Source organism: Rhinolophus ferrumequinum, chromosome 24 (genome assembly GCF_004115265.2).
Source record: "Rhinolophus ferrumequinum isolate MPI-CBG mRhiFer1 chromosome 24, mRhiFer1_v1.p, whole genome shotgun sequence".
In the NCBI taxonomy this organism is placed as follows: Eukaryota; Metazoa; Chordata; class Mammalia; order Chiroptera; family Rhinolophidae; genus Rhinolophus; species Rhinolophus ferrumequinum.
Genome location: NC_046307.1, coordinates 27,313,629 through 27,340,892, shown reverse-complemented (window position 1 = coordinate 27,340,892; position 27,264 = coordinate 27,313,629). Strand labels below are relative to the sequence as shown.

Genomic DNA, 27,264 nt, shown 5'->3' with positions numbered 1-27,264 from the left:
GTTAATGGCAGCACCTGCCTAAGGGGTTCTGTGAGGATAAAGCACATATGAGTGTTTCCTCTTCTGTTCCCCTCTTACATCAGAGAGCACAACATCCCCCTGCGTGACTTTTATGGTTTACACAGCGTTTCCAGGCTACAAGTGTAATTCTCATAGGAGGAGATCTCCCAAGTCATGTCCCTACTAAATATTTGTCCTTCTGACCTTAGACTTCTGCTGTTCCTGTGGTATGCAGTTACAGGGGGAAAGGAGGGCCACCTATGCCATTATCATACTGAATGTTGTGTTTTTATACCAGACAAACCTGCTAATATTTCTTCTTCGTTAGTACATATGAAAAGTCAAGTAAATGCCTTATGTGATGTGGTCCCCAGCCTAGGAGACCTATGAATCCACTGGTTTGGGTCCTGGGGTGGGGATGATGGAAAAATATTGTTGCTAATACTTGGACTCCTTTAATTTGTCCCTTTTCTTATGTGTCTGTACTGTTGTTGTGAGTTGTGTGTCAATGTGGTCAATTGGCAACTCAGCGAGCTACCTTCCTGCTACTGAAGCTCCTTGCTGACCACTCAGGGCACATTGAAGAACAGGGGGGAACATGAGGCTGTAAGAGCCTGTCATGAGGGGTGGAGTGTGGACGAGACACGGTTCTGTGACGTTACCGCTGTCAGTCCCACAACCTGGGCCCAGGCCAGAACGGAGGTCGCTTCCCACACACCCCCCTTGGAGACTGTCGGATCGTAACTGGTGCTGATTCTGACATTAATCAGTACCCCTGCCCTGCCTCCTGCTATGAGCCAGTTCTGGGAACAGGCAGTTGTCCTGACCTAGTCAAGCATGTAAAGTAATTTCCAAAACATGGTAGCGTTCACTAACTACTATCCGTGACTATTCCCACCCCTTGCTCTATATAATTCTTTGGCACCTGTTAAGCAGCGTGGGGATCCGTTTGTCTGCAGTCACCCAAGAGGAGCCTTGCATGTAAGTTTTGCTTAATAAACCTGTTCGGTGCCAGTGTGGGGGTGGCCTGCTTCTCTTGTCAGTCTCTCTCCTGCCCTCCACTTATGGATGTAGATTTTCAGTTTTGGGGCCTTTCCCCGGGTCTGTGTGTATGAACATCAAGTGTGGTCCAGACTCTGCTTCCTGAAACATTTTCCTAACATCAGTCAGTAAATGCAGTGTGAGATGCTTCCTATAGCATGACGGTGAGGCCCAGTGATTCACATTCTGGCTTAATTCCTGCTAATAGAGAGCTTGGCCATACAACTGAGCTCGGGGACTAACCACTGTGGCCGCAGGGAAGGAAGTACCCTGCACTCACCAAAGGCCAGTGGACTGTCACCCCTGCATCCAAGAGTAAGTGCGCTTCTATCATTGGAAGCCTGGCCTTTGTTCTGGGCTTCTCCCCACTGAGCTGCCTCTGGTTTCCTTCCTGTCTGCTCCCCAATCAGCTGTGTGAGCATCAGGTCTCAGTTGGACTCTGTGTGGAGAAGAAGCTGTGCAGAGGGGCTGCTGCCTAGGAGGGTTTTGCCTGCCTGTTGGAGCCCTCCACCACCCTGAGCTAAGGGAGGCCTGAGCCCGTGCATGGTCTCTCATCCCCAGCAGGGCAGGCTCATGTGATTCACCCAGTCGGGAAGGAAAAGCTGTGATCTGAGAATAAATTCAAACCTGCTCCCATCCCGTATGTTGCAGGGGACACCAAGCAGTGTGTTTTCTCTTCCCTTTAGGCTGCTACCATCATGCGTCCTTGGGAAGCCATCACAGGCCTCATACTACTGTGGACAGGTGAGTGGACAGGTGGGCTGGGAGGTGGAAGTGCTGCGTATGGGGCAGTATAGAGGGTGTGGGTGTGGGGGAGAAAGATGGCTGTTCTTGGGCTTTGTTGGCAGGTCCTGAATGGGTCAGCTGGTGAGCAAAGAAGCACTCTGAAATCTTACTCCAAAGAAATTGCTTAAATGCTATGAATTACCAAATCGATGGCTAAGTGCACGAGGCATGAAGCATCACACTTTGTCATATGCTGCCATTTGTGTTGAAACCAAAAGGGGGTGGGTAAAGAGCTGGGGGTGCATGGGCTTCTCAGGTGTATGTAAGAAATAGTAACAGTGTTGTCATGGGGTGGGAGGGGGATGGAGAGAAGAAGTGGGGATAAGAGGCGAAAGCGACCAGTCTTTCATTGTACCATTTTGTGCTGCTTTGTTGTTTTTTCTAAAACATGTGCAATTATTTCTTTTAAACATAAGTTATTTTAATTCAAAACATTCTATGAGATAGGGGAAATTTCAGGAATAGACACTTCCTAAATTTAAAAAACAATAATCACTAGAGGTGGGATTATGGGGGAAGTTCATTTTTATTATACTTCCATAACTTAATTTTTGTAATTAGCATATTATCTTTGTAATCTAAAAATGCTGTTAGGTAAAACTAAATATTAGAATCCAGTGTAAAAATAGTCTTGTTTTATGTAACAATGAGCATATTATTTGCAGAGCATTTCAGAAACTCATAGCCCAGTTCTCAACAGATTAGTTGGTGAACCTCAGATTTCATTTAAGGACTTGAGTGCATTTGGCAATATAGGATTTTTACTCCATGCCCACAGGCCCGAGTTTTTGTTTTTAAATGGCATAATTTAGTGCTTGATGGAATATTCTCCAATTCTCTGGCTTCACGAGGGGAAGTGGAGTCATCATTCAAGTGCTGGCTGTCATCATTCACTCATGAGAAGGGACACCTGCTTGTGTGGTTTTGGACCAACCCTAAGGTGCACGAATAAGCCTTAGGTCCTCCTGGAATTACTAGAAACTCAACTTTCTAAAAACTGATTTCTGAATAGTTTATTCGATTTCATTCAGCCAACAATGCTTTAACAAAACATCAGCTCTGCTTATTTTTATGAGATGACTTCATTTGCAATAGCAATTTTTAAGATTGCAATCAAAGTGAAAAATTAAAACTTTAAATGCAATGGAATTTTCAAAGGTATTTCAACTGAGAGAATGATTAGATCTAGGGGAGGGCAAAAGCCACATGTGTGTATTACCTACTCAATATGCAGACATCTGTCAAACAAAGAATGAAATACACGCTTATGTATTACTGAGGTGTCATTTGTTCAAACGTTTTGGAAAGAAATTTGAGAAAAAGAGACAGAAAGTATTTCTGCCCTTTATCCCGACCGATTATTTCTCTTTTAGAAATCTATCCCATTAGGAAACAATCCTAAATACAGAAAAGAAGTTTAAATTGTGATTTATATCAAAAAACCAGAAATGTTGATAAGGAGGATATTAACATAGAAAAATGCTGATTATAAAATTTTAAAATTCAAGTTACAAAGTGGTATGATTATAACCGAAATAAACTGTATGAAAAGGCAAAACTGAAAATAAATGTAAAATTAAAATGTTGAGGCACCATGTTCTGTTTTCTCTTTATTTGCAGATGCTGTGGTGTCCCAGGTACGAGTGAGTGGAGTGGTGGGTCAGTCTGTCACGCTACCCTGCACGTACTCCACAGCTGGCGGAGTCACAGCCATGTGCTGGGGCCGAGGGCCATGTCCGTGGTATCTGTGCTCAAATCAACTCATCAAGACTGATGGACACCGTGTCATCTTTCAGAGGAACAAGCGTTATGAGCTCAATGGACCCATTTCTAAAGGGAATGTGTCTTTAACCATAAAGAATGCGACCCAGGCCGACAGTGGCATATATTGTTGCCGTGTGGAGCTCTCAGGGTGGTTTAATGATTTGAAAGTCAACATATTATTGGAGATGAAGCCAGGTGAGTTTGTCTTCTGTCTTCCTTTGATCACTTCAGGTGGGTGAGCGGAGATGTTTACTGTTTAGTAGTGATTTTGTCTTCCTTCAACAGTGAAAGAGGAGGTTCCTACAGTCTTGTTTATTTGTAGGAAGAAGTGTTGTTTTTAACACTGTAGGTTAGAGGAGCTTCCCACTCAGCAAACTGTCTCTTAAAGTTGTGCTTCAAAAATGATTGTTGGTTCATTGAAAAAGCATTTGCTGCTCCATTGTGGAATATAATGAACATATTTATCAAGCTGAATTTATTTTATTCAGCTTAAACAACTGCCCTTTTTCTCTGAGATGATATCTTAGAAATTTTATTAAATGACCTGTCTTAACATTTTAAAACTAATATGAATTTTTAACATAGGAAGTAGGCAATGTATATATAAGATGTGATCCAGTAGATACATCACCAACTTGAATAACTGTCAACTCAGCCTTCTTGCATATCCTTTGTGTAAGCATAGGTTGTTCCACCCCACACTCTGCTCTACTTTGTACTTTTTGAAGCATATCTCACCCCATATCTAACACAGCTTATTTAAACATTAAAACGGCCCTTATTGCAGTAGCAAAACATTTGTATCCCAATAACTCTTCACCATTTGCTTTTAAGATTTTCATGAAATCCAGAAATCTGGGAAGTTTACATTTCTTCACTCTTAATGTGAACACCCTATGTGTCTTACCATTTGATAAAAGAAGTAGGTTCTTGAACATTTCCTGGTTTCTGGCGCTCTTTCTTAAATCTTTTTCCATTTAGATCTCAGATTGACAGTAGAATCCACTACCTGTGGCCTCAAGAAGCTAGGTCTGTGTGTGTGTGTGTGTTTTAAGCAAAACTGTATTTTTCAGTCTCCCAATTTTGGAACTTAGCTCTTTTATGTAAGCAAGTAAGATAAGGTCAATCCAGATGGAGAAAACAGTTGACACTGGGGAACTATATCAGGGAGGCAATTCAGGGAAGCCCAAAGGAGCTGGGGAGATAGAGCTCTATAGACAGATGTGAGGAGCCAGCATGTGGAGAAATTTTGATTTCATCTTTTTGGAGCTGTAAATTATTTTGATGGGGATGAATTAAAAGAAAATGATATAGAAAAGAATCAGTATGTGATTTTTATAGTGTTTACCAATTCTTTAATAGGCAGGTATTTACAGGCTACTGCTCCATGCAGTGGGAAGTATGTTGTGGAGGAAATCAGGGGTTCTATGGAAAGGAACCTCACAGGGTGATTTGATCGTAGATTCCTAACTCTGCAGGTCACGGTGGATAGTCACACCCCAGGTCTACAACTTCTTTACTAAAAGGTTTATCTTTGCCTTAAGCCAGCCCTGTCCATTGTATTTATACATGTAGGTGAACACACCTTTGAAATGCTCCCTTTCAAGCCCCTCCTTCTAACACCTGACCAAACTTTCAGACCCCTCAAGAGAACACACAATCTTAACTCCACCCATAATCCAATCCTATTTGCTTCTTCCCATCTTCATGTAATTCTCCTTAAATTCCCTACTTAATCTCAAATGCATAAAAAGAAACCGCAAACTGTTATTCTCCAAATCTTTTATCTCAGTCTGTTGACATCTTGCTTTCATGTGTATCCTCAGTATCCTTAGAGCAAATACATTTTTATATAAATTCTCTACAGGTTTATAAGTTCTTACATTGATAACTAAACCAAAATGACTCTTTCTAATAACCCGTTCTTTGCATAAGTTTTCTTGCATTTTCACAGGCTGAATTTACTCTTCACCTTCTGTTAGAGCTTTTCCTCACCAGCATCTTCCCTTACAATTTCCTGGCAACTTCCAGGGAAAATATTTTACACTGAAGAAAAATTCATTAGACCATCTGATAAGGTTTCCTCCTCTTGGTCCTTACTTTGATCAGAATTTTTGAAGACTTGTTTTTTCCTCTAGATAGATTTAAAACTGGAAGTAGGAGGTTGTATTGCACTCATTAAAGACTCTGACTACACCTTATATAGAGATCAGCAAATTATAGCCCAAGGGCCAGATTATATAGTCAAACAAACCCACCACGTGTTTCTTAAATAAAGTTTTATTGGAGCAGTCATACCCATTCATTATACTCTCTCGTCTCTGGCTGTTTTCACACTGACAGAGTTCAGTGACTGCCACTGAGAACATAAAGCCCCCATAGCCTAAAAAATTTACTGCTGGCCCTTTACAGAAAGTTCTCTGGCCTCTACTTTAGACTAATGTCCTGCATGTAATAGACACTCATAAATATTTGTTGAAAAAATTTCGTCTTCTTTAAGGCAAAAATGGGCTCGATTCCAAATTGAGTTGGAGCTCTCAGAAACAAGAGCTTTCAAACCAATTATCTCCTATCCAAGGGTTTATTTATTTATTTTTTTTCATAGTTAGTAGAGTAGAGATTTAAGGAAACGTTTTGCAGGAGAAAAAGTTGCCTGGTAAGAAAAAAAGGACTCATTGTTGAATTAGTCCTTCATTGATCTGCTTTGTGTCAGGCACTGGGTTTGGGCTTAATTTCAGTTTCAGCTCTCTCTCTGGGTAGCTCTGACACCTTCTGTAAGTTGTTTGGAATCCTACACCACCTCTGACTCTGGAAAGACCCAAAGTTATTACCTGTGGTCTAGTCGACTTCTAGCCCATGGATATATTGTCAGGGTGAACTAGCATATGTTAGTGGGTGTAAGTTCATCCTCAGTTAGGTTGGAGGTCCCTTGGGAGGGTACCCCAAGGACTGAGCCACTGAATGCTATTTATTTGGTAAACATTTTGGGCCTGGAACATGTTGTTTAAGTCTTAGTCATGCACCACTGAGAGGACGAAGGCAGGGCCAGGCATTTTCTTTACCTCATGGGTGTTTATGAAGACATATAAATCTGACAGGCATGGCTGGTCTTTTCAAATTGCTTCAGTGCAAATCCTTTTTACCTCTGAAACTCTGGAATAAATACATTGTAATGCAACTTTTCCCTGGGCAAGTCTGTGTTCAGCCCTCTCCTGTCAAATTATAGTTGCCCAATGATGAGAACTCTGGGTTCAGAGGAGATTAGTGCCCAGTTCTGCCTGAGGTGGGTCTCTGATTGGTTGAGTTGATGTACAGGCCCAGCACAAAGCTCTTGTTTCCTGTTGCTTGATTAATTCTTGCTTTCCTGTTGATTTCTAGCTCCACCTAAGGTCACCCGTGTTCCAACATCACATCGGGTGTCTACCTCTGCTCCTACAACGCCAGCATACACTCAGAAACGCAAGACAGGTAAAGTGATGTATTTCTGAGCTCAGAGGCCTTCTAATGAAAGGATGTAGACCACCCAGGGCATTGTGTTAAGGCAGAAGTACAATCTGGGGTAAGCGTTCTTCCCTGGGCTCCCTACATGGCATCACAGGATCTGAGAATCCCTGTCCCCTATTACCTGCACCATTTGTACCTGTAAGCATTTCAGAGTGATGTGACCAATCATTTTTTTAAATGGGATTCTCAAATGTATTCATTATTAGCCAACCAACCCCAGACCACTGTTCTTTAACAGCTTATGCGAATGGTGTATATTTAGCCCAGTTGAGCCCAGGTTAATGAGGAAAATATAGGGAAAGCCAGAGAACAGGGTTCAGGTTCATGAGATTCTGTCCACGTGAGGAGCTCTGACTAGAGATTCTTTAGTCCACTCTGAAGTTGGGCCCTCCCCTCCAGGATAAGATTTCGGTGAGATTAGTATTTACTCTGTCTCCTATGTGAGGAATCATGCTCAGTCATTTACAATTATTATATCACCTAATGCTTATGACAACCCTCTACATTGCAGGTGTGATTCAATCCTATTTTATAGTTGTGGGTACTGTCAAATAGATACATCACCAACTTTAACAATTGTCAGCTCAATCTGAGATTAGTCTTCACCTTCTGTTAGAGCTTTTCCTCACCAGTATCTTCCCCTATAAGCTGCTTCCTGGAGAAAATATTACGTGTTAAAGAAGACAACTTCATTAGACAATCTGATGAGGTTTCCTCCTCTGTACTGTTCCTTATGATCCTTTGATCAGATTTTTGCATGCTTGCTTTTTCCTCCATATTAGTTTTAAAGCTGGAGGAAAAGATTGGACTGTACTCTTCCTAAAAGCCTCTGACTATACCTTTCATCAGCGTCAGCAAACTATAACCCCATTGCCAGATGAGATTAAAAGTAGGGCCACCACCAGTGTTATAAATAAAGTTTTATTGGAACAGCCATACCCATTCTTTATTCTATCATGTCTGAGACGCTTTCACACTGACAGAGTTGAGTAACTGCCACGGAGACCGTAGTGCCCCCATAGCCTAAAATGCTTATAATCAGGCCCTTTAAAAAAGTTTGGGGAACTCTGCTGTAGATTAATGCCTTCTTGTAATAGACAATCAGCAAAAGTATTTTTTTCAAGGCAATAAGTGGCTCCATTCCAAACTGAAAGGGATCTTCAAAACAGAGATTTTAAGCCAAGGGACCCCATCCAAGGATTTTCTTTTATAATTGGTATAGTTAATATATGAGGAAACTTCTTTCCTCATATATTAGGTGCCTGGTGAGAAAAAATAAAACCAAAAACACATTTTCGATTCACTGCTTCGTTGATCTGCTTTTGTGCCAGGCACTGGATTTGAGCTTAATTTTATTTTCAGCTCTCTCTCTGGGTAGCTCTGACACCTTCTGTAAGTTGTTTGGAATCCTATACCACCTCTGACTCTGGAAAGAGTCAAAGTTATTACCTGTGGTCTAGTCAACTTCTAGCAAAAAGTATCAATCACCTGTGGGATCCAGCATATGCTGGCGGGTGTGAATTAATCCTCATCTAGGGTACAGGTCCCTAGGGCGGGTACCCTGAAGACTGAACTGAATGCTATTTATTTAGTAAACATTCTGGCCCTGGGACCTGTTGTTTAACCTTTAATCATTCACTACTGCGAAGACAAAGACAGTTCCAGGCTCTGAACTTTCTGTACCTCATGGATGTTTGTGAAGACATATAAATCCAGCTGACTGGCTTGTCTTTTCAAAGTGCTTCAGTGCAATTCCAGGATATTCTTTTTTATCTCTGAACCTCCCAGAATATATACCTTCAATGCAACATTTCTTTTTGACAGCCTGTGTTCAGCCCTCTCCTGTCAAATTATAGTTGCCCAATGATGAGAACTCTGGGTTCAGGGGAGATTAGTGCCCAGTTCTGCCTGAGGTGGGTCTCTGATTGGTTGAGTTGATGTACAGGCCCAGCACAAAGCTCTTGTTTCCAGCTGCTTGATTAATCCTTGCTTTCCTGTTGATTTCTAGCTCCACCTAAGGTCACTAGTGTTCAAACATCACTTCAGGTCTCTACCTCTATGCCTACAACGCCAGCATCCACGCAGAAACGCAAGACAGGTAAAGTGATGTGTTTCTGAGCTCAGAGGCCTTCTAATGAAAGGATGTAGACCACCCAGGGCATTGTGTTAAGGCAGAAGTATAATCTGGGGTAAGCGTTCTTCCCTGGGCTCCCTACATGGCGTCACAGGATCTGTGAATCCCTGTCCCCTATTACCTGCACCATTTGTACCTGTAAGCATTTCAGAGTGATGTGACCAATCATTTTTTTTAATTAGATTCTCAAATGTATTCATTATTAGCCAACCAACCCCAGACCACTGTTCTTTAACAGTTTATGCGAATGGTGTATATTTAGCCCAGTTGAGACCAGGTTAATGAGGAAAATATAGGGAATGCCAGAGAACAGGGTTCAGGTTCATGAGATTCTGTCCACGTGAGGAGCTCTGACTAGAGATTCTTTAGTCCACTCTGAAGTTGGGCCTTTCCCTCCAGGATAAGATTTCGGTGAGTTTAGTATTTACTCTGTCTCCTATGTGAGGAATCATGCTCAGTCATTTACAATTATTATATCACCTAATGCTTATGACAACCCTCTACATTGCAGGTATGATTCAATCCTATTTTATAGTTGTGGGTATTGTCAAGTAGATACATCACCAACTTTAACAATTGTCAGCTCAATCTTGTGGCGTATGCATTATCATGTAAGCATATGTAGTTCCACCCCAAACTTTGCCCTAGTTTGGAATTTTTGAAGCATATCTCACATCATATGACAACACTGTTTGTTTAAAAGTTAAAATGACTTTATCTTAAAATAAAAATATTTGCTTCTTAATAACTCTTTACCAGTTGCTTTTAAGAATTTCATGAAATCCAGGAAACTGGGAAGTTTGCGCTTTTTCTGTCTTGATGTGGACATCCTAAAACCCGTGTCATTTGATGCCAGAAGTAGGTTCTTAGGAATTTCCTGGTTTCTGCTCTTCTTAATGAATCTTTTCCCACTAAGGTCTTATATTGACAATAGAACCCAATACCTGCGGCCTTAATGAGCTATGTCTCTATTTTTTTTTCAATTCAGGGAAACTTGATTTTGTAATCTCCCAACCTTTAGACTTGGCTTAATTCCCTTTTGATGGTGAATAAGATAAAGTCAATTTAAATGGAGAAAACAACTGCGTCTGTGGAAACTCTCTGGGAGGCACTTCAGGGAAGCCCAAAGAAGCTGCGGAGATAGTATGTTATAAACAGATGTGAGGAGGTAGCCTGTGGAGAAGAGATCACGGTTACAACGTTCTTGGAGTTGTGAAAATAGTTTGGTGGAGCCTAATTTTTTTAAAAAATAACACAGAATATAATAAGTAGGAGGCTTTACAGTGCCTACCAGTCCTTTAATTGGCAGGTGTTTCCAAGGCCACTGCTCTCTCCAGTGGGAAGTGGGTCCAAAACTGAGCCAAAGTGACTCTGTTCCTGCAATTACCAATTCTTTGCTTAATTTCTCTTGTATTTTTCACAGGCTGAGATTAGTGTTCACCTTCTGTTAGAGTTTTTCCTCACCAGTATCTTCCCCTATAGTTTCCTGGCTGCTTCCTTGGGAAAATATTATGTACTGAAGAAGAAAACTTCATTAGACAATCATATAAGGTTTCCTCCTTTTTATTGTTCCTTATGCTCCTTTGATCAGATTTTTGCATGCTTTCGTTTTCCTCTATATTTTAAAATTAGAGGAAAGGGATTAAACTATACTCTTCGTAAAAGCCTCTCACCACACCTTAAATCTAGGTCAGCAAACTATAGCCTCAAGGTCTGGATTATATTCAAACTGCATGTTTTATGAATAAAGTTGTATTGGAACAGCCATAACCATTCACAATTCTATCTTGTCTGTGACTGTTTTCACACTGATAGACTTGAGCAACTGCCTTCGGGTTTCACTGAGACCGTAGCACTCCCATAGCCTAAAGCACTTAAAATTGGGCCTTTAAAGAAAGTTTGCTGAACTCTGCTTTAGACTAGTGCCTTGCATGTAATAAAATAAACCAGAAAAAGTTTTTTTCCAAGGCAAACATTGGCTCTATTCCAAATTGAATTGGAACTCTCACAAAAAAAGAGATTTTACAGAAACATTCTCGAGACATAGAGGAAAAACTGAGGGTTACTAGATGGGGGCTGGGGTGGGTGGGGTTAAGAGAGAAGGTGAGGGGATTAGAAAGCACAATCAGTAACCACACGATGGCCACGGGGATAGGAAAGACAGTTTGGGGAATGTAATCAATAATGTTGTAAAGATTTTGTAGGGTATCCGATGGACACTTGTCTTATTGGGGAGACCACCTCAGGGATGGTGTAGATGCCTGATCACTGCACTGTACACCTGAAGCTGAAGCTGAACAATAATGAATGTCGACTATAATTATATATATATATATATATATATATATAGTTACAAGAAGCAGAGTACAGCATTAGAAATAGAAACATTGGAAATGTAATGGCTGCGTGCGATGTCAGAGGGGTAGTAGATTGGGGGAGGCAGATTGTCACTGTGTGAGGGATATAAGTGATAAATGTTTAGCTATTACATTGTTTTGTACACCTGAAACTAATAAAAAAACAAAAACCACACTCACACAAATAATATCTAGCTAAAGGTACTTATTGTAACAACAAAGAAATTAGTAATTGTTGATACTGTGTGATAAATAGAATGCTAAAGTGAAACAAACAAAAAAAGAGATTTTAAACCAATTTACCCCTGTCCAAGGATATTCTTTTATAATTAGTATAGTTAATATATAAGGTAACTTCTTGCAGGAGAAAAGGTGCCTGGTGAGAACAAATGTACGCATTGTTAATTCACTGCATCATTGATCTGCTTTTGTGCCAGGCACTGTGTTTGAGCTTAATTCTACTTTCAGCTCTCTCTCTCTGGGTAGCTCCGACACCTTCCGTAACTGGTTTGGAATCCTGTACCACCTCTGACTTTGGAAACAGTTGAAGTTATTACCTGTGTTCTAGTCGACTTCTAGTCAAAATTATAAATCATGGGTATGATCTAGCATATCCTAGTGGGTATGAGTTCATCCTCATTTAGGGTGTAGGTCCCTTCAGAGGATACTCTGAAAACTGACTGAACTGAATGTTATTTATTTGGCGAACATTTTGGGCCTGGGACCTGCTGTTTAATTCTTAGCCATTCACGACTTAGAGGCCTAAGGCATCCCCAGCCTAGGCGTTTCCTCCACCACGCAGGTGATTATGAAGATACAGGAATCTCATAGGCATGGCTGGCTTCAGTACTAAACCTGGGTAACCATTTTTACCGCTGAGCCTACTGGAATATATGCTTTTGAATGCAGTTTCCTTTTTACTGGTGTGTCCTCAAGCCCACCATGTCACAGTCCAGTAAACCAAAGACAAGACTCTGGGTTCAGGGGTGATTGGTGCCCAGTTTCGCCTGGGGAGGGTCTCTCATTGTTGAGTTGACGTACAGGCCCAGCACACAGCTCTTGTTTCCTGTTGCTTGATTAATCCTTGCTTTCCTGTTGATTTCTAGCTCCACCTAAGGTCACCCGTGTTCCAACATCACATCAAGTCTCTACCTCTGCTCCTACAATGCCAGCATCCACACCAAACCTCAAGACAGGTAAAGTGATGTGTTTCTGAGCTCAGAGGCCTTCTAATGAAAGGATGTAGACCACCCAGGGCATTGTGTTAAGGCGGAAGTACAATCTGGGGTAAGCGTTCTTCCCTGGGTTCCAAACTTGGTCTCCACAGCACCTGACAACCTCATTCCATATTACATATAACTTTTGTACCTATTAGTATTTTCAGAGTGAGGGGAGCCATAATTTTTAAAATCAGATTCTCAGGGGGATTCACTGTTAGCCAAAAACATCTTCGGACCACTGATCTTGTACATCTAATGAAGATGAGGTGAATTCGTATCAGTTGAGCACAAGATGATGAGGAAATTAAAGGGAAGGCCATAGAATCAGGGTCAGATTCATGAGATTCTGTCCTCACAAGGCGATCTGAATGGAGATCCTTTCGTGCCCTGTGAAGTCAGAGCCTCCACTCAAAGACAGTATTTCATTGAAGTTATCATATACTGTGTCTCCCATGTGACAAGGATCATGCTGAATAGTTTATAAGTATTAGATCACTTAATTTTGATGACGACCCTACGCATTGGACGTGTGATTCAATTGTATTACATGGTTTTAGGGACCCAGGCATAGGGTCTGAGTGCACTGTTGAAGGGCACATGGATAGAAGGTGGTTGAGTCAGGATTCAGTCGCCATTAAGTTGACTTTGGGGCTGTGGTGATAACTACTGGATCGTGCCTTCTGTCAGGAGCACTGAGGCTGTTTGGATGAATTTGTCCTGATCTGACATCCTCACTGAAAAAGTCTTTATATAATTACCCTGTCTTTCCCTAGCAGTCAGTGGCTTTACACAATTTTGCTTCAAGCATCATTTACTTTATTATGTATCAGAGGGATTGAAAAAAATTCTATTTATACTGACGACAAAGTAAAGATGAGATTTAAGGATTTCAGGGATTTAGAATGTACAGGCTCCGTTTTTCAATTCAGGATACATGGTTCACACTTCAAATTTCTGATATTTAAGAGTTTAGGTTTCATACAAATGCAGAAATATTTAGCTCATAGGTGGAGAAATAATTTGGCATTCTGAGGACCAAGATTACAAAGCAACTTTTAGTGAAGATTCTACAAGACTCTAATACTCGTTGACTCCTTGAGGTGGCCCTGGATTCTGAGGAACAGCAGAGATGTCACAACCTCTTAGCCAGAACAATCTGATGAAACATACTGATTTTCCCTAACTTCCATCGGACCTGGTTGATATTTAGCCGGGAGGGATTTGCAGCATTTGGGCTCTGAGCTGAGTTTGAAGAGAGGACTTGAGGTGAAAACTGGGATTTTAGAGCCATAAAAGTTTGTAAGAAAAACAGCTTTGTTCCGGACAGCTGGACATACTAGAGAATCTATCTACTTTCTCAATATTGATTTAGCTTCTCTATACTTAGATTGACTTAGTTTGTGCCTGCCAAAGGGTGTGGATCATTGGACTTTGTTTCGTGAACATACATACGTTTTTGACTTCTTTTAAAGGAGAGATTCAGAAGAAAAGTGTTGGTTTACATGTCTGTGTGAAATCCTGGGAACTAGTAATTGTATTATTAATTGAGTTGAGTTTTATCCTTCTCCTGATACTTTCCTAAGGAGTTTGAGTTTAGAGTTGAAGTTTATATTACAAGAAGGAGGTGAACACTGGAGCTAATTCAATGCAGAGACATTTATGTTTACATTCACTCCCTCCCTGAGCTCAGTGTCTCTAATGCAGACTAGTTGCCTAAAATATCATGGAATGGTTGGATATAAGGTTGTAGGAGCAAGGAAAAAAGGGGATACCCACAAAATCTCACACTTGAGAAAGAAGTTAGGCTCAAGAAGACTTTCACATAGACCTAAGCTGATAGATTGTGATCACAATCTATCCTGTTTTTACTTTCTAAAGAAAGCCACATCTTGTTATAGGTAGACTATAAGTGGGAAACAAGGAGACAGTTCAGAACTTGAGAAAGGATGATGTTGAAATGTGAAGACTATGGTGGGAAAGAGGAAACAGAAAGACCAATGAGAAGCAATAAAGAAAGCCCAGCTTTGAGAATTCTTGTCCAGTCATCACCACTAATTTGCTCCAAAATTCTGTGATGCTTTAAGGGGGAGGAACATAAAGATCTTATAAAGAGGCCAGTGATGTACTCTGCATGGAAGGTGAGATATCTGATAGAAAATGAAGAAGTGCTTTCAAGAAAGCAAAGGGGCAGGTAGCCCTGGGTTGGAGAATTCTTAGTGAACTTTGGGTGAGTAACGGAAGATGAGTCAGATAACACAGGAAATTAGTCTTACTAAAGGAGTGACCGGAATGCAACCTCAGAAGGAGCTGAGGTCAATGTTTACTGGGAACCTTAATTTGGGGGCTGTGAATCATTACCAAGGCCAATATTGGGCAATATAGACACCTTGAGGAGACTTCAAGGAATTAAATATCGTGAGTATATATCCTGTGCTGGTCCATATGTTCATCTCTCCGGAAAGATGTGTAGATGGATAATCAGGAACTTGACTAAAGTCAGAAAATCCAGATTCGGGTTGATGTGAAGAGGGGAGGGCAGAGTAGTGCAAACTCCCAGGGCCTGTTCCACGAAAGTGAAAATGTCACTTGTATGGATAAAAGCTTCGTTGGGTGACCTACATAAGATACCCTGTTGTGGGCTTTATACATTTAGGGGAATCCTAGGAGTATGAAAAGTGTGAAATAATTCTGTCTATAAATAACTATCCAGATCATTATCTAGATGAGATTTATTCCTGGTAATAAATATCTAGATGGTAGTGCAATGCCTCAAGGTCATCTTTGAACAAATTTTAAATAAAGAGTGAAAGTAATTCCTGATTGTGGTTTTGATGTCTACTTTTTTTGGAGGTATGGGAATTTTTGTGCAGAAATAGGACACAACTCTTTCATTCGTTTCATTCCAGATACTACTTCATCTTCTCCAATGCAGACAGCAGAAACTCAGCTTATCACACCACAGGAAACAAATACAAGCAGCTTACCAGTGAACCCTTGCCTAACAGGTAACTTCATTTTCTTTCCTGAACACCTAGGGCATTCAGTTTTCACAATCATTGACTTATTGTGAAGAGCACATATTCTGGAGTAAGACAGATCTGACCTGACATGAGTGCCAGCACTGGCCCCTCCACTCAGATACGTGACTCGAACAAAAGTTTTACCCTCTCTGAATCTGTTTTCATCATTTGTAAAATGCGTGGAAGAGCATTGATCATGCAGAGTCCTGTGAGGATTACATGAGATGAAGAATGTGGGACACAGTTATAAGGTGTTAAGTGACAGATATGATCGCCATTATAAGAGTCACTTGGAAGTATGGAGAGCATAAACCTGAGCAGCATAGGTAGCTTGTAAGATTGGGGAACATCCACAGGCATAACACTATTTTTCTAAATCAAATGAACCAGTTTTGACTCCAAACTTATTACTTGGTTTGCTCCATTGGACCAGAGCCGTAAAACAATTAAATCAAGTCAAACTGCTCAACTGCGTTTATATTCCTTCTCAGCCCCAGAGCCTTAAATATGAGCAGGAGGCTTTCCTGCTACCTTGTCAGGCTTGCGAATGGACACTTTGTGACAGGTGATGACACCCACGCTGACATCAAAGAGACACGCCCCACTGAGAATCTGCCACTCCCCTCCAAAAGGTCTTCCCCACTCTGGGCAAGTCCCACATCATCTCTAGTCTTTCAAAGTGTGAGATTGACTGGTCTTTCCTGTGGTGGCCACAGGTTATACTGATTCCTGTCACGTTTCCCAGCTAACTCTAGTTACCCATGGTGGTAAGTGTGGAGAGTGTCACATGCTGCACCCCTGTGTAATGAGAGTGGCTATGTGTCCCTGTGCTGCATCCCAACAAGGGAAAACCTTGCAAGACTCCTCCTGTGTGTGACTCATCGTACTCAGGAGCTGCCAGTCTGTAGGGGGCCACCCCATGGCCTACCTTTGAGAATCATTCCTGCAACATGGTTAATTTAAAATGGACCTCCGGTGAGGTTCACAGAGGGACCCATTCTGGTGGGATTAGATCATGGTGACGTGGTTGTGAAAGTGGAATCTGTAGTGCGATCTGTTTCAAGACACATAAACAAAGAGAAAATGGATAAGAGCATGAGGTAACAGCAGTAGGAGCAGCTGCACCCACACTTTTAGGGGGTGTGAGGAGGTAGAAAGTAGGAGTAGGGAATCATTCTCTAGAATGTCCTGTCACTAACACCTGGACAAGGTAGAGCTTTCCAGGGTGAAACAGACTTGGGAGCAGCAGTGTTTCCATGGCCTGTGACAGCTGCCATCTTGGCGGTGTATCTGAGGCTCCAGAGCCAAATCCTCTCTCTGTGCCCAAGTCAGCCTTCACGGGCTGAAGCCTCTCAGAAACGAAGAATGTTAGGGCTAGAAGGGATTTGGGTTGTCATATGGCCTGCCACACACTTGACAGTGTATGTGCCAGGAAACTGTCATATGTTATCTCATTTAATGTTTCCAAGGCAGCCCTTATTTATTGCCATTGCCAGCCTGGGGAGGCCCCGTAGTTCTGTTTTGGAGACAGCTCCCGATTTCACTGCCAGTTACTAGCTGGGTGCCCATGGACAAATTGTTGCATTCCTCACTGGATCTTTATACTGACTGAAGAGTATGATTTTTGGAAAGTGCATCGCTAGTTTTCTTGCCCCTACTGCTTCTTGCATTATAACATCGTAATATTGAGTAATAGCTGATATTTATGCTGTATGGTGTTAAGTGCTTTACATGCTTCATCTAATTTCACAACGTTATGAGATGGGTGATGTTGATAGCTTGTAATTGTAGTTCAAGGTTACCCTAGGTAGAAATAAATACGTACGTGTATACAAAAGACCTTGATCATGGTCACCTTCCCAATGGACATTGTGAACACCAAACTCAAATTTCATCTGAGTCAAGTCCATGCTATATTTAGTGCATCATCCCGTTCTGTACCTGAGGGACTTATTTAATGTCATAATACAAGTCACAAAGATAGCCTAGACTATAGATATTATATAAGCCTAGATATGGCCTTATGCTAAAGGTAGTCTCTGAATGAGGAAAATGTAAACACAGAAATAATGTAAAGATATTGGGGGATAGGAATATTTTAATTTCATCACAATTGAGTTGTTTTTTATGGCTTTGTCAGTAGTTAGGGAATTTCATTTCACGGGAGTATAATTTATGCGGTCATTATAAGAAGGGGCTCTTGTCATTTATGGGAGGTGGAAACTTGTGTAAATAAATATTCCAGGTCTGTTTCGTCATCTGTAAAATGGGATTAAGGAAGTTGTCAGAAAGATGTAATGTGTTTAGTATATGGTAGATACTCAGTAAAAAGAGAATTCTACATTTGATCTACACCTGCCTAGCAAGACCAGCGATATGATACAAAAATACTTATTTCAAAGCACTATGAAAACGTGAATACTCAAAACTAAGGAATAATATCACTTTATATTAGGATTTTAGGTAGTATAAGATATATTGGTCTTGTGGCTGGTATATGCATAACACATTTTCTACAGTGCTTCTGGATCACTATCTAGGCACATTGGCACATTACATAGGAGTGAAATGCCACCTGGTTTAGATATCTCAGTACACTGTACTTACATTTTGAATGTAAAGCCAATGTATTGTCCATTCTGAATAGAGTAGTTTGATCATCAGTTGTGCAGATAGTCTCTGTGCCCTCATTGACAGGTTCTTAGTTGGCATAAAAGTACTGATTAAAGTACCTTTAAGTGGCATTTTTAACCTGATTTCAAGAATGGCCTCTATGCCCCTGAAATTCGAGGTAAAACTTTGCATGTAATACATTTTTTTCCCATAAAGATGAAAAAAGGGCATCCATTTTCACAGGGTTCATGACAAAATGGTTAAGAAACACAACCTTATAAGATAAATTAATAAACATCAGTAACTCGGTGTAACTCTTGCAATGCCTGCCTTATTTGGCCATATGATTATTCAACTTTTCCCTCATCACCAGAAAGCAGTGTGAATATAATTAGTGTTTGAAGCGAGTGTTCAATATTTTTTGTAATTCTGATTGCTCTTCCTTTTTGTTGAGCAGATGGGAATGGCACTGTGGCAGAGCCTTCAGATGGCGTTTGGGAATACAATGAAACTGTAAGCATGTTCCTTCCTATTTTACTGGCCAGACTCACTTGTATGTCTCCCTGAAAGCCAGTTAGTATTTAGTGATTATTTCTGTGAGACTAACCCACAGATTGGTTCTTTGCAGTTAACAGACAAAGAAGATAAGAATCTGTTCCTTAAATAGGGATGCTTTAATTCATTTGTAAAATTCATTCGTATCTACACATAGATCAGTTTGTTAGAGATGCTGATAAATAATATTTTACACACACACACACACATTCACACATTACAGACTTTCTCCTGGCCAAAAATTGGAATAAAAGGAATGAACAAATTTAAGAAGAGTGAGTCAGCATAACATACCCCAGAAGACTTCAGTTATTGTTACACGAATGTCATGCTTTGAGTTACTGTGGTGGCATGGAGGACCATTCCAAACAAAAATATTATGGAAGTGAAAGTGTGCTTGCTTAAACATAGGCCCACTACCATTCTTTTCCAACCCAATTGCCATCCTATATAGAAATTTTGAGGCCCTGCTGAGTTTTACTATACCCTAACCTCTCCATAGGTTGATTTATTAAGGTATTAATTCTGTTCGCATGTGGTGAGACATGACAACACAACCATAGTAAGAAATTCAAGCTCAGGCAAAATGGGGGGTTTAGGGTCAGATTCTTTTTATTCTTAACCTTAGTTACAATGAGTACACTACATTGGAGTGATATGAGATATGTTAACAACTTGTATGACGTGGACGCTGATTGATCTGATGGATGTGGGCTGAATTTCTGCATCCCTTCTAAATGTCAGAATTGCCACTATGTAAATGATTATTATATTGCTCTATGGCCAGAAGTATGCTGAATTGAAAAAAAATCACACATTCTGAATGGTGAGCTTGCTCTTGACCTCAGTTACCTGTAAGTCAGGTATGGTTAGTAACAAGTAGAAGCAATTTAGAAGCAAGTTCATAGTAGGTAGTAGCAAAATTGTGAGCCTTTTGTGCCTTGATTCTGAGGATGTCACGATGAAAGCACACAGCATATATTTTGATTCAGTAGGTCAATCTCCTGGACTCTTTCTTAAGGAGAGAATTGAACAAATACATGAAGATGTATGAGAAAAGATGTATATTTGTGCTGTTCGTAATCATGGAAATGTTATAAACAACCTCGGTGTTCAATAGTAAGGGTTTAATTATTTGGTCTGATAAGCAGGTCCTAATATTGCCATTAAAAAATGTCATCACTTATATTACAGAATTGTACACTGAAATCTATGAAATTTCGCTAACCGTTGTCAGCCTAATAAATTTAATTAAAAAGGAATCATTACTGTAGTGTATTTACTGTCAGGCGAAGACGGTTACTACTGATTGTTAAATGAAAAAACTATCTTAAAATAGTATTTGTCCTATGGTATATATTGAGTATAATATTTCTGTTAAGAAAAAACACTAAGAAAAAAATTCTAAAAGATTACATAATAAAAAGTGGCAACAATGGGTGTTACTGGATGTTAGAATTATGGTTGATTTTTTTTTGCCTTTATGCTTAGTTTGACATTCTCAAATGAACATGCAGGTTTTTTTTCATTTTTTTAAATTAGTTTCAGGTGTACAAAACAATGTAATAGTTAGACATTTATCATTTATAGCCCTCACTAAGTGATAACCCCCTCCCCCAATCTACTACCCCTCTGACATAGCATACAGCTGTTACATTTCTACTGTCTGTATTCCTAATGCTGTCCGCCACTTTTTGTATGAACATGCAGTTTTATGTAATATATAATATATATATTTTTAAAAACGGAAAGCGAAGCCTCCTCTGGTAACCCTGTGTTCCATCTGAGCTCTTTACCCCCCCGTCCGTAAGGTAATACCAACATAGCTTCTCCCTCTCAGCTAGAGGCCTTTCCCCTTTTAAACAAGGAGGGCTCACATACTAAATTCCTCCCTTTGTATTCCTCATCGTGTTTTTCAGGAAGTACCTAAAAGTACCTTTCCCAAGGACCCTATTTAATCTGTAGTTGACAGACTACAGAAACAGAGGTTCAGAGATGGTAAATAATTTGTCCCGGGTCCTACAGCTAGTTAGTAAGAGAACCAGGATTCTGACTCCAGAGATTAAACTACTTTGCAGCAAGAGGCTTTATCCTTCTCTCTAATCTTCCACTTCCTTTCTGTTCAAATAACTTCCCTGTGGGATTTCTTGAGGATTAGAACTAAAGTAGGTAACGGGGCCTAGCATAATCCTTGCCATATTTTGGGCTTATTCTAGGAGGTGCTGATCCCTTATGAATTGTATCAGGAGATTTAAACAAAAATGTGCATTTACACCCAGTTGCACAGCATTTTAAGTTAATTGTTGATCAGGGCCAGTCTGTGAGCAGCTCATTTCAAGTCCGTTTACACAGACAGAGTCTTGAATTATAGTTTAAAAAGTGAGGACTGTATGAAGGACCACATTCAATAACTGAGTGCGTTCAGATAACATTAGATGACATCACCATGTCAACTGATATACAAATAAAAACTTTTTCTTCTTTGTTAATAAAATAGGATGTATTTATGGGAAAAGTACAGATTTTTTAAAAATATGGGTAATTTACCTATAGTGAAGAATATCCTTTGAAGTGTACAGTTTGAGCTTTGACAAATGTATAGCTATGTAAATACCACTCCGAGCAAGATATTAAACGTTTTCATATCCCCAAGCATATTGAATTTCAAAATGTCTTGGAATTTCACCATGGTTACAACCTCAGATCCTTCGGTCTTAGCCCTCATGATCTAGAAGTAACCAAGAGCCAATAAAGATAAATTTGCCTGAGTTGTTATTTTAGGAAATGGTTTCACCCATAGTTCTAACAAGATGCCTTTTCGATCTCCTGATGTTTCCTTAGCACATGTGCCTGGAAGAAAAGGAACGGATGACCACCAATGAGGCACTCTACATTGGAATCTCCATTCCCATCGTGCTATTGCTCGCTATTTTGACTGCCATCATTACCAAAAGTAAGTCCTGTCAGGAAAGTGCGTAAAAGAACAGAGTGAGGGTTCTAGGGCCAGACTGCCTGGGTTCAAGCTGGTCCACACACTGTGCAATTTTGATTTCACATAACTTCTCTGTTTCATAACCTCTTGTTCTGTTTTTCTTATAAGTATTAACCCATGAAAAAAATGAAATTTAAATTCTCCATAGGAGATATTAAATATGAAGAAATGAGAGCTTGTTGGGTAGAGCTGGAATTTGGAAGGCAAGAAACCGTTATACCATGTAAGGCTTGTTTGCTCATCTTTCTCCTCTTCCCTCAAAGCCCAGTTTTTGTTCCCATGAAGGATCCTATGCTGAGTGTTTTACAACACTCACTTAACTGAAGAGGCAAATGACACATTAGAAGGGAAATCGATTTCAGGGGTAAAGGTAGAATCAAGGGTTTCAAAAAGCAGCCGTCCACCAAGTATATGTGTGTGTGTGTGTAACTGGCCTCCATGAAAGAACCACAGTCATCCATTAAAAAAATGAAATCTAATAATTAATAATTGCATTAAAGTAAACTGGGTGATGTTTGTGAATACACTCAACCATTGATGAACATGAGATAGTTTGCACCAAGCGGCTTGTTTGGGTCATACATATTCAAAATGAATTACCTGAAGTTACCAGCGAACAGCCTAGTCAGTTTTTTGCTTTGTTTTGTTTTCTTTCTTTTTTAAACATTCTTCTAAATTTATTTTTTTTCAGGTTCTGGCTCTGTATTAGTTTTGTTCATGTTAAAGTAATAGCAGAAGTAATATACCGTGTTTCCCCCAAAATAAGACCTAGCCAGACCATCAGCTCTAATGCGTCTTTTGGAGCAAAAATTAATATCAAGATCCGGTCTTATTTTACTATAAGATCCGGTATAATATGATATAATATAATACAATATAAGACTAGGTATAATATAATATAATATAATATAATATAATATAATATAATATAATATAATATAATATAATACCGGGTCTTATATTAATTTTTGCTACAAAAGACGCATTAGAGCTGATTGTCTGGCTAGGTCTTATTTTCGGGGAAACAGTTCTTGTTCAGAAAAAGATCTCATGAACTCTTTGGCTGACATGTTTAATTTTCTTTTTAACTCCTCCTCCATTTAGAATATTTATGCACAAGAAGAAAGGTGTTGCAAATACGGTAAGTTTAAAGGGTTTGTGTCAATGCCTTTTGATGTTCCTCTTCTAATAAAAACCAAGAAAAGTCTTTCTCTATCTCTTGCTCCTGAACTCTCCCTTTTACACCCTGAATCCTGAAAAATCTAGTTTTAATGAGTCCCTCCTTTGCTGTCCACACCTTCTGGTGACATTTTTAGCTTTCTTTATCCCCCTGGACTTGTGCCAGAAACTACTACAGAAAATGCACCTCAAGCCTAACCCCTTAGAGTAAGGGAACTAAATCACAAATTTTGTTTGATGAAACATCTGAATAACTTGTTTGGTTTATTCTTGATTTGGGACTTTGTTTACTAAGTGCCTATTATATTCCAAGGAGACGAACAAAACAGACAGAAAACATATAAGCAAATCAACAGGGTCCTTTCAGTGCTTCCAGAAGAACAGTGTGGGGAATGAGGAGCAGGGTAAGGGCTGTGGAGTGAGCCCTGAAGGAGCAGAAGGCCGCTCTGCAAAGACTGGAGGAAGACAGCTCCAGGCTGAAGGAACGCAAAAGACTGTGGTGGCGCAGTGTGTCCCCACAGGTCCCCGTCCCCAGTTCACCCCCAGCCTGCTCTGCTCCTTCACATGGGTTATCTGGCCTCACAGGCACCTGAATTGACAAATTTTGTAATCCACCCTGCTGCCCAATGAAAACTTCAGTCCCCTTTACTTGCATCCCGCCCTGTGTCATCTGCCCAAACATCTTTAATGGTGCGAAACCACTGTTTACTTCCAGCTCCAAGTAACCTGCTTCATTAAGTCCAGTGTGGGCTTCCAGCAAGGTCTTTCTCTGATTCAACATCCCTGTTAGGCTGCCATCCATCCTTCCTAGTTCCCTCTCATTGGATGTCAGTCTTCCCTATTTCTTAGTTAATTACACAAGCCCATCCACAGAATGTGCCTTGAACAAGACACAGCACATGATTTGTGCTCCATAAATGGTGGCTTCAATTATTGCAATCATGCCCTTCATATCAATAAACTGTGAGATAGGCACTATTATTCTCAGTGTATAGATTGGAAAGAGGTTAGAAAAGTGAAGTGACATCCAAGGTCACTCCTCATAGCAGGTAAAGGACTCCATCTTGGGTCTTTCAGAGTCCAAACCGCAAACTTACAGTTTTTTGATTATCTGAGTCTGAGGATGGAGGGGAAAAAAATACTCCTTAGAGGCAGAAAACCATGGAATATAACATCCTTTTAGTTGAATGCTGTCCTTTCACTGTTAATTTTTTTTTAATGTCTATTTTTTGTCACTTAATAATAATAAAAGAAAATATTTATTGTAGTAAATGTTGTAAAATATAAAAAAGCAAAACGAAAAGAAACAACCCAACAAAAATGAGCATTTCCTCATGACATTTTTTTTGACAGCTATATCGCAGTGACTCATTTCAGGCTATTGACACCTAAATTATTTTCACACATATATGACTGATCCATTTAAAATTCAGAGCTGAATGAAGACTCAGTACATTTCATATCATTTCTAGACAGATTAAAGTAATGAGAACAATATACATACAAATTAGAAAACAGCTATATCAAAATTTACTCAGTTTTTTATGCACTTGATGTGTGAGTGTATGGGCTATAAAAGTCGTCTAGCTCATGGCTTTCAAATTCTGACCACAATGACAATAAGATTTGTGACACCATGATCTAATATATACTTATGTGAAACAACACTATTTTACTACGTTCATTATGTCCTGATACGCGTATATTTTATTTTCTGTTTATCTTAAATTCAGGATGTAGACCACTTCATAGAATCAATAACCCCTCTAAAATGTCACAACCCCACTTGGAAAAACACCAGCTAAACCTTGTCTTAGCCATCTTTGAGAATATGCATCTTGATTTAGTACTTCACTTTGATGTCTGGTTTCTGTTTTAGATGATTTGTTTTTGTATTCTATTACACGAATGTCTTGAAGAGACTAGCCTGACTCTTTTGAATACTACTTAGGTTTTCTATCTGCTTATTAAACAAACTTTCCTGCAACTTAATATTCACAACTCTGGATGGAGGCTTCTATTCATTCCATAGGTTCTGTGAATGGGGCTCTGGGAGTTGCAGATACTCGGTCTTACCTGAGCATAAACAAATGTGCTGCCCGATCTTTGGATGCGGTCTGCTTTTCTCTTACCATGTTATTCTTTTTGTAGCAAGGTTTTATTCAATGACCCTAAGAATGGAACTTTGGAAAACCCTGCTGCAGTACGCTACCAAGCAGATGAGAATATCTACATTGAGAACAATCTTTACAACGTGCATTCAGACTCGGTGGCCCACTAAAGCTACATGCCCTTGGCCACAGAAGACAATGACCAGATCACCATGTCACAGTCCTTTAAGCTCCAGGATGATTTTTCTGTCACATTTCCCACACCATTCCAAAATGTCTGTGATGTTGGGTAGAGTGTCTCTAGCTCATTTGTGTGTAGCCTTTGGTAGTATACTCCTAATTTTTTATACTAATACTCTCTCAATCTTTCTGGTCATAGCAGAGCTCTCTCACAAGTATGAAATGAAGACTTTAGTATTGTATATTCTCTTTAGACCTTACGAATCTCGTACCCATCAAGAATTCTCATTGGGGAGATAGGAAAAGAACTTCTGCCTTAGTCACCAAAGCTGCCAAGAAAAGTGGAATAGGACTTAAAATCAGAAAATTTGATTTGTTACTTACATGGCTTCACTTGCAAGCATGCCATGATTATCTCTTGTTTTTTTCTTTTTTTTTTCTTTTTTTATGCTGCAATTCTAAATGTTACATTTCTTAGTTCCCTCAAACTATGGAGGTGAACAGGTTTTTATTTCCCTCACGAAGAAATAAATTCAATAAATAATGATTTTACAATAGATCTGTTTTTTCATGGCTCTGAAAACATGAAGTTTTTAAGTGCTTTCCTGGAACCAGAAAGGGGTATTTTAGCAGTTAGAAGATACTAAGCTAGTGCATGGACCAAGTAGATAGCAGCAGTAGAAAATCAACTGCCATGTGATTTAATACATGTATACTATTTTTGCTACATCTGTGCCATGCATCTAGGCACTTAGGTAGACAACTGTCAGGGAATCTGAACTAATTTTTAGAATGATGCAGAGCACAGATAAATAAAAGAAAAAAAGAAAGGGAGAGAATAAGGAATAAGGCTTCCTGTCTCAGAAAAGTTACTTTGAAAATATAATAAATAGTGTTTGAGGATGTTACATCTTTCAACTGAAATTCTAAATTGTCCCCAAACAATTTTGACTTTAAAAATTGGTTTGGAAAGATGAAGAGTTTATTTCATATCAAATCAATTCCAATGCTATTCCTTTTCCACAATTGAATTAAATTTTCGGTTTTGCCAAGAGTTAAACAAAGGCTAAAGGTAAGGATATTTTTAGGCACCAGAAACATTTCTACATGGCAGTTAACGAGGCTGGGTATCAATTCTAATGGGAGTAAATCCTGAAGTTACTCATGCTGGGGGTTCAGAGCTGCTAATACCATAGTGGTCGAGGAGAGGAGAATGCTTGTTTTTGAAGACAACAGTTATGACAAGGTTCTAGAGAATTCTAGGGACATTAATAGGACCTCTGAATAAAGATTATAAGGGCAAATAAAATTGTTAAGCATAAATACCGGGTTTCCCAAATGGGGCCAGACTACTCTAGTCTAAAAAATTTTGTCCAAACTACAGTATTTTTGTTTTGAAGTCAAGACAACATGCATAAGCATGGAGGTTTCAGATTAAAGCTCAGATTCGTGGCTTCTCTGGAAAGACCTGGCAACACTGAGCTGTAATCCTATGGAGTCGGGACCCCATTAGATGACATCACATCCCCTCAGCCCTCAGCGTACTTTGCCTGCATGCCCACTTTGTTACCTGTGGGGCTTTGAATTTATGATGCCTACCCTATGCCCCACACGTTTCCTGGAGCTTTCCGATGGCACATGAAAGGCTCTGGTACCTGAGTAACATGTTTGGTCCAGCATTTCCAAAACTTGTTGAAACCCATGAGCACAGTGACTATGGATTTGCCCAGTAGCATTCTGTGAAACAGGGTGTGGGGTGTGGGGAAAGCAGGGGGCACAGAAGCAGAAATAGGGCTTGAGTTCCTGTC

General features: G+C 39.9%; 1 protein-coding gene across 1 annotated transcript; it reads left to right on the top strand.

Moving 5' to 3' along the window:
- The first annotated feature begins 1,708 nt into the window (after positions 1-1,708).
- LOC117016614 (hepatitis A virus cellular receptor 1 homolog) lies at positions 1,709-25,446 on the top strand. Its single transcript, XM_033096046.1, has 10 exons — positions 1,709-1,785; positions 3,448-3,786; positions 6,970-7,059; positions 9,104-9,193; positions 12,693-12,782; positions 15,713-15,811; positions 18,897-18,952; positions 21,836-21,947; positions 23,091-23,127; positions 25,317-25,446. Exons 1-10 carry the CDS (start codon positions 1,740-1,742, stop codon positions 25,444-25,446), a joined length of 1,089 nt encoding a protein of 362 aa, XP_032951937.1. The 5' UTR covers positions 1,709-1,739.
- Positions 25,447-27,264: the final 1,818 nt, after the last annotated feature.

Coding starts and splice junctions, on each gene's coding strand:
- LOC117016614 (XM_033096046.1), top strand. CDS start 1,740: ATGCGTCCTTGGGAAGCCATCACAGGCCTCATACTACTGTGGACAG. Junction 1,786..3,447: donor CCTCATACTACTGTGGACAG/GTGAGTGGACAG, acceptor CTTTATTTGCAG/ATGCTGTGGTGTCCCAGGTA. Junction 12,783..15,712: donor CACACCAAACCTCAAGACAG/GTAAAGTGATGT, acceptor GTTTCATTCCAG/ATACTACTTCATCTTCTCCA.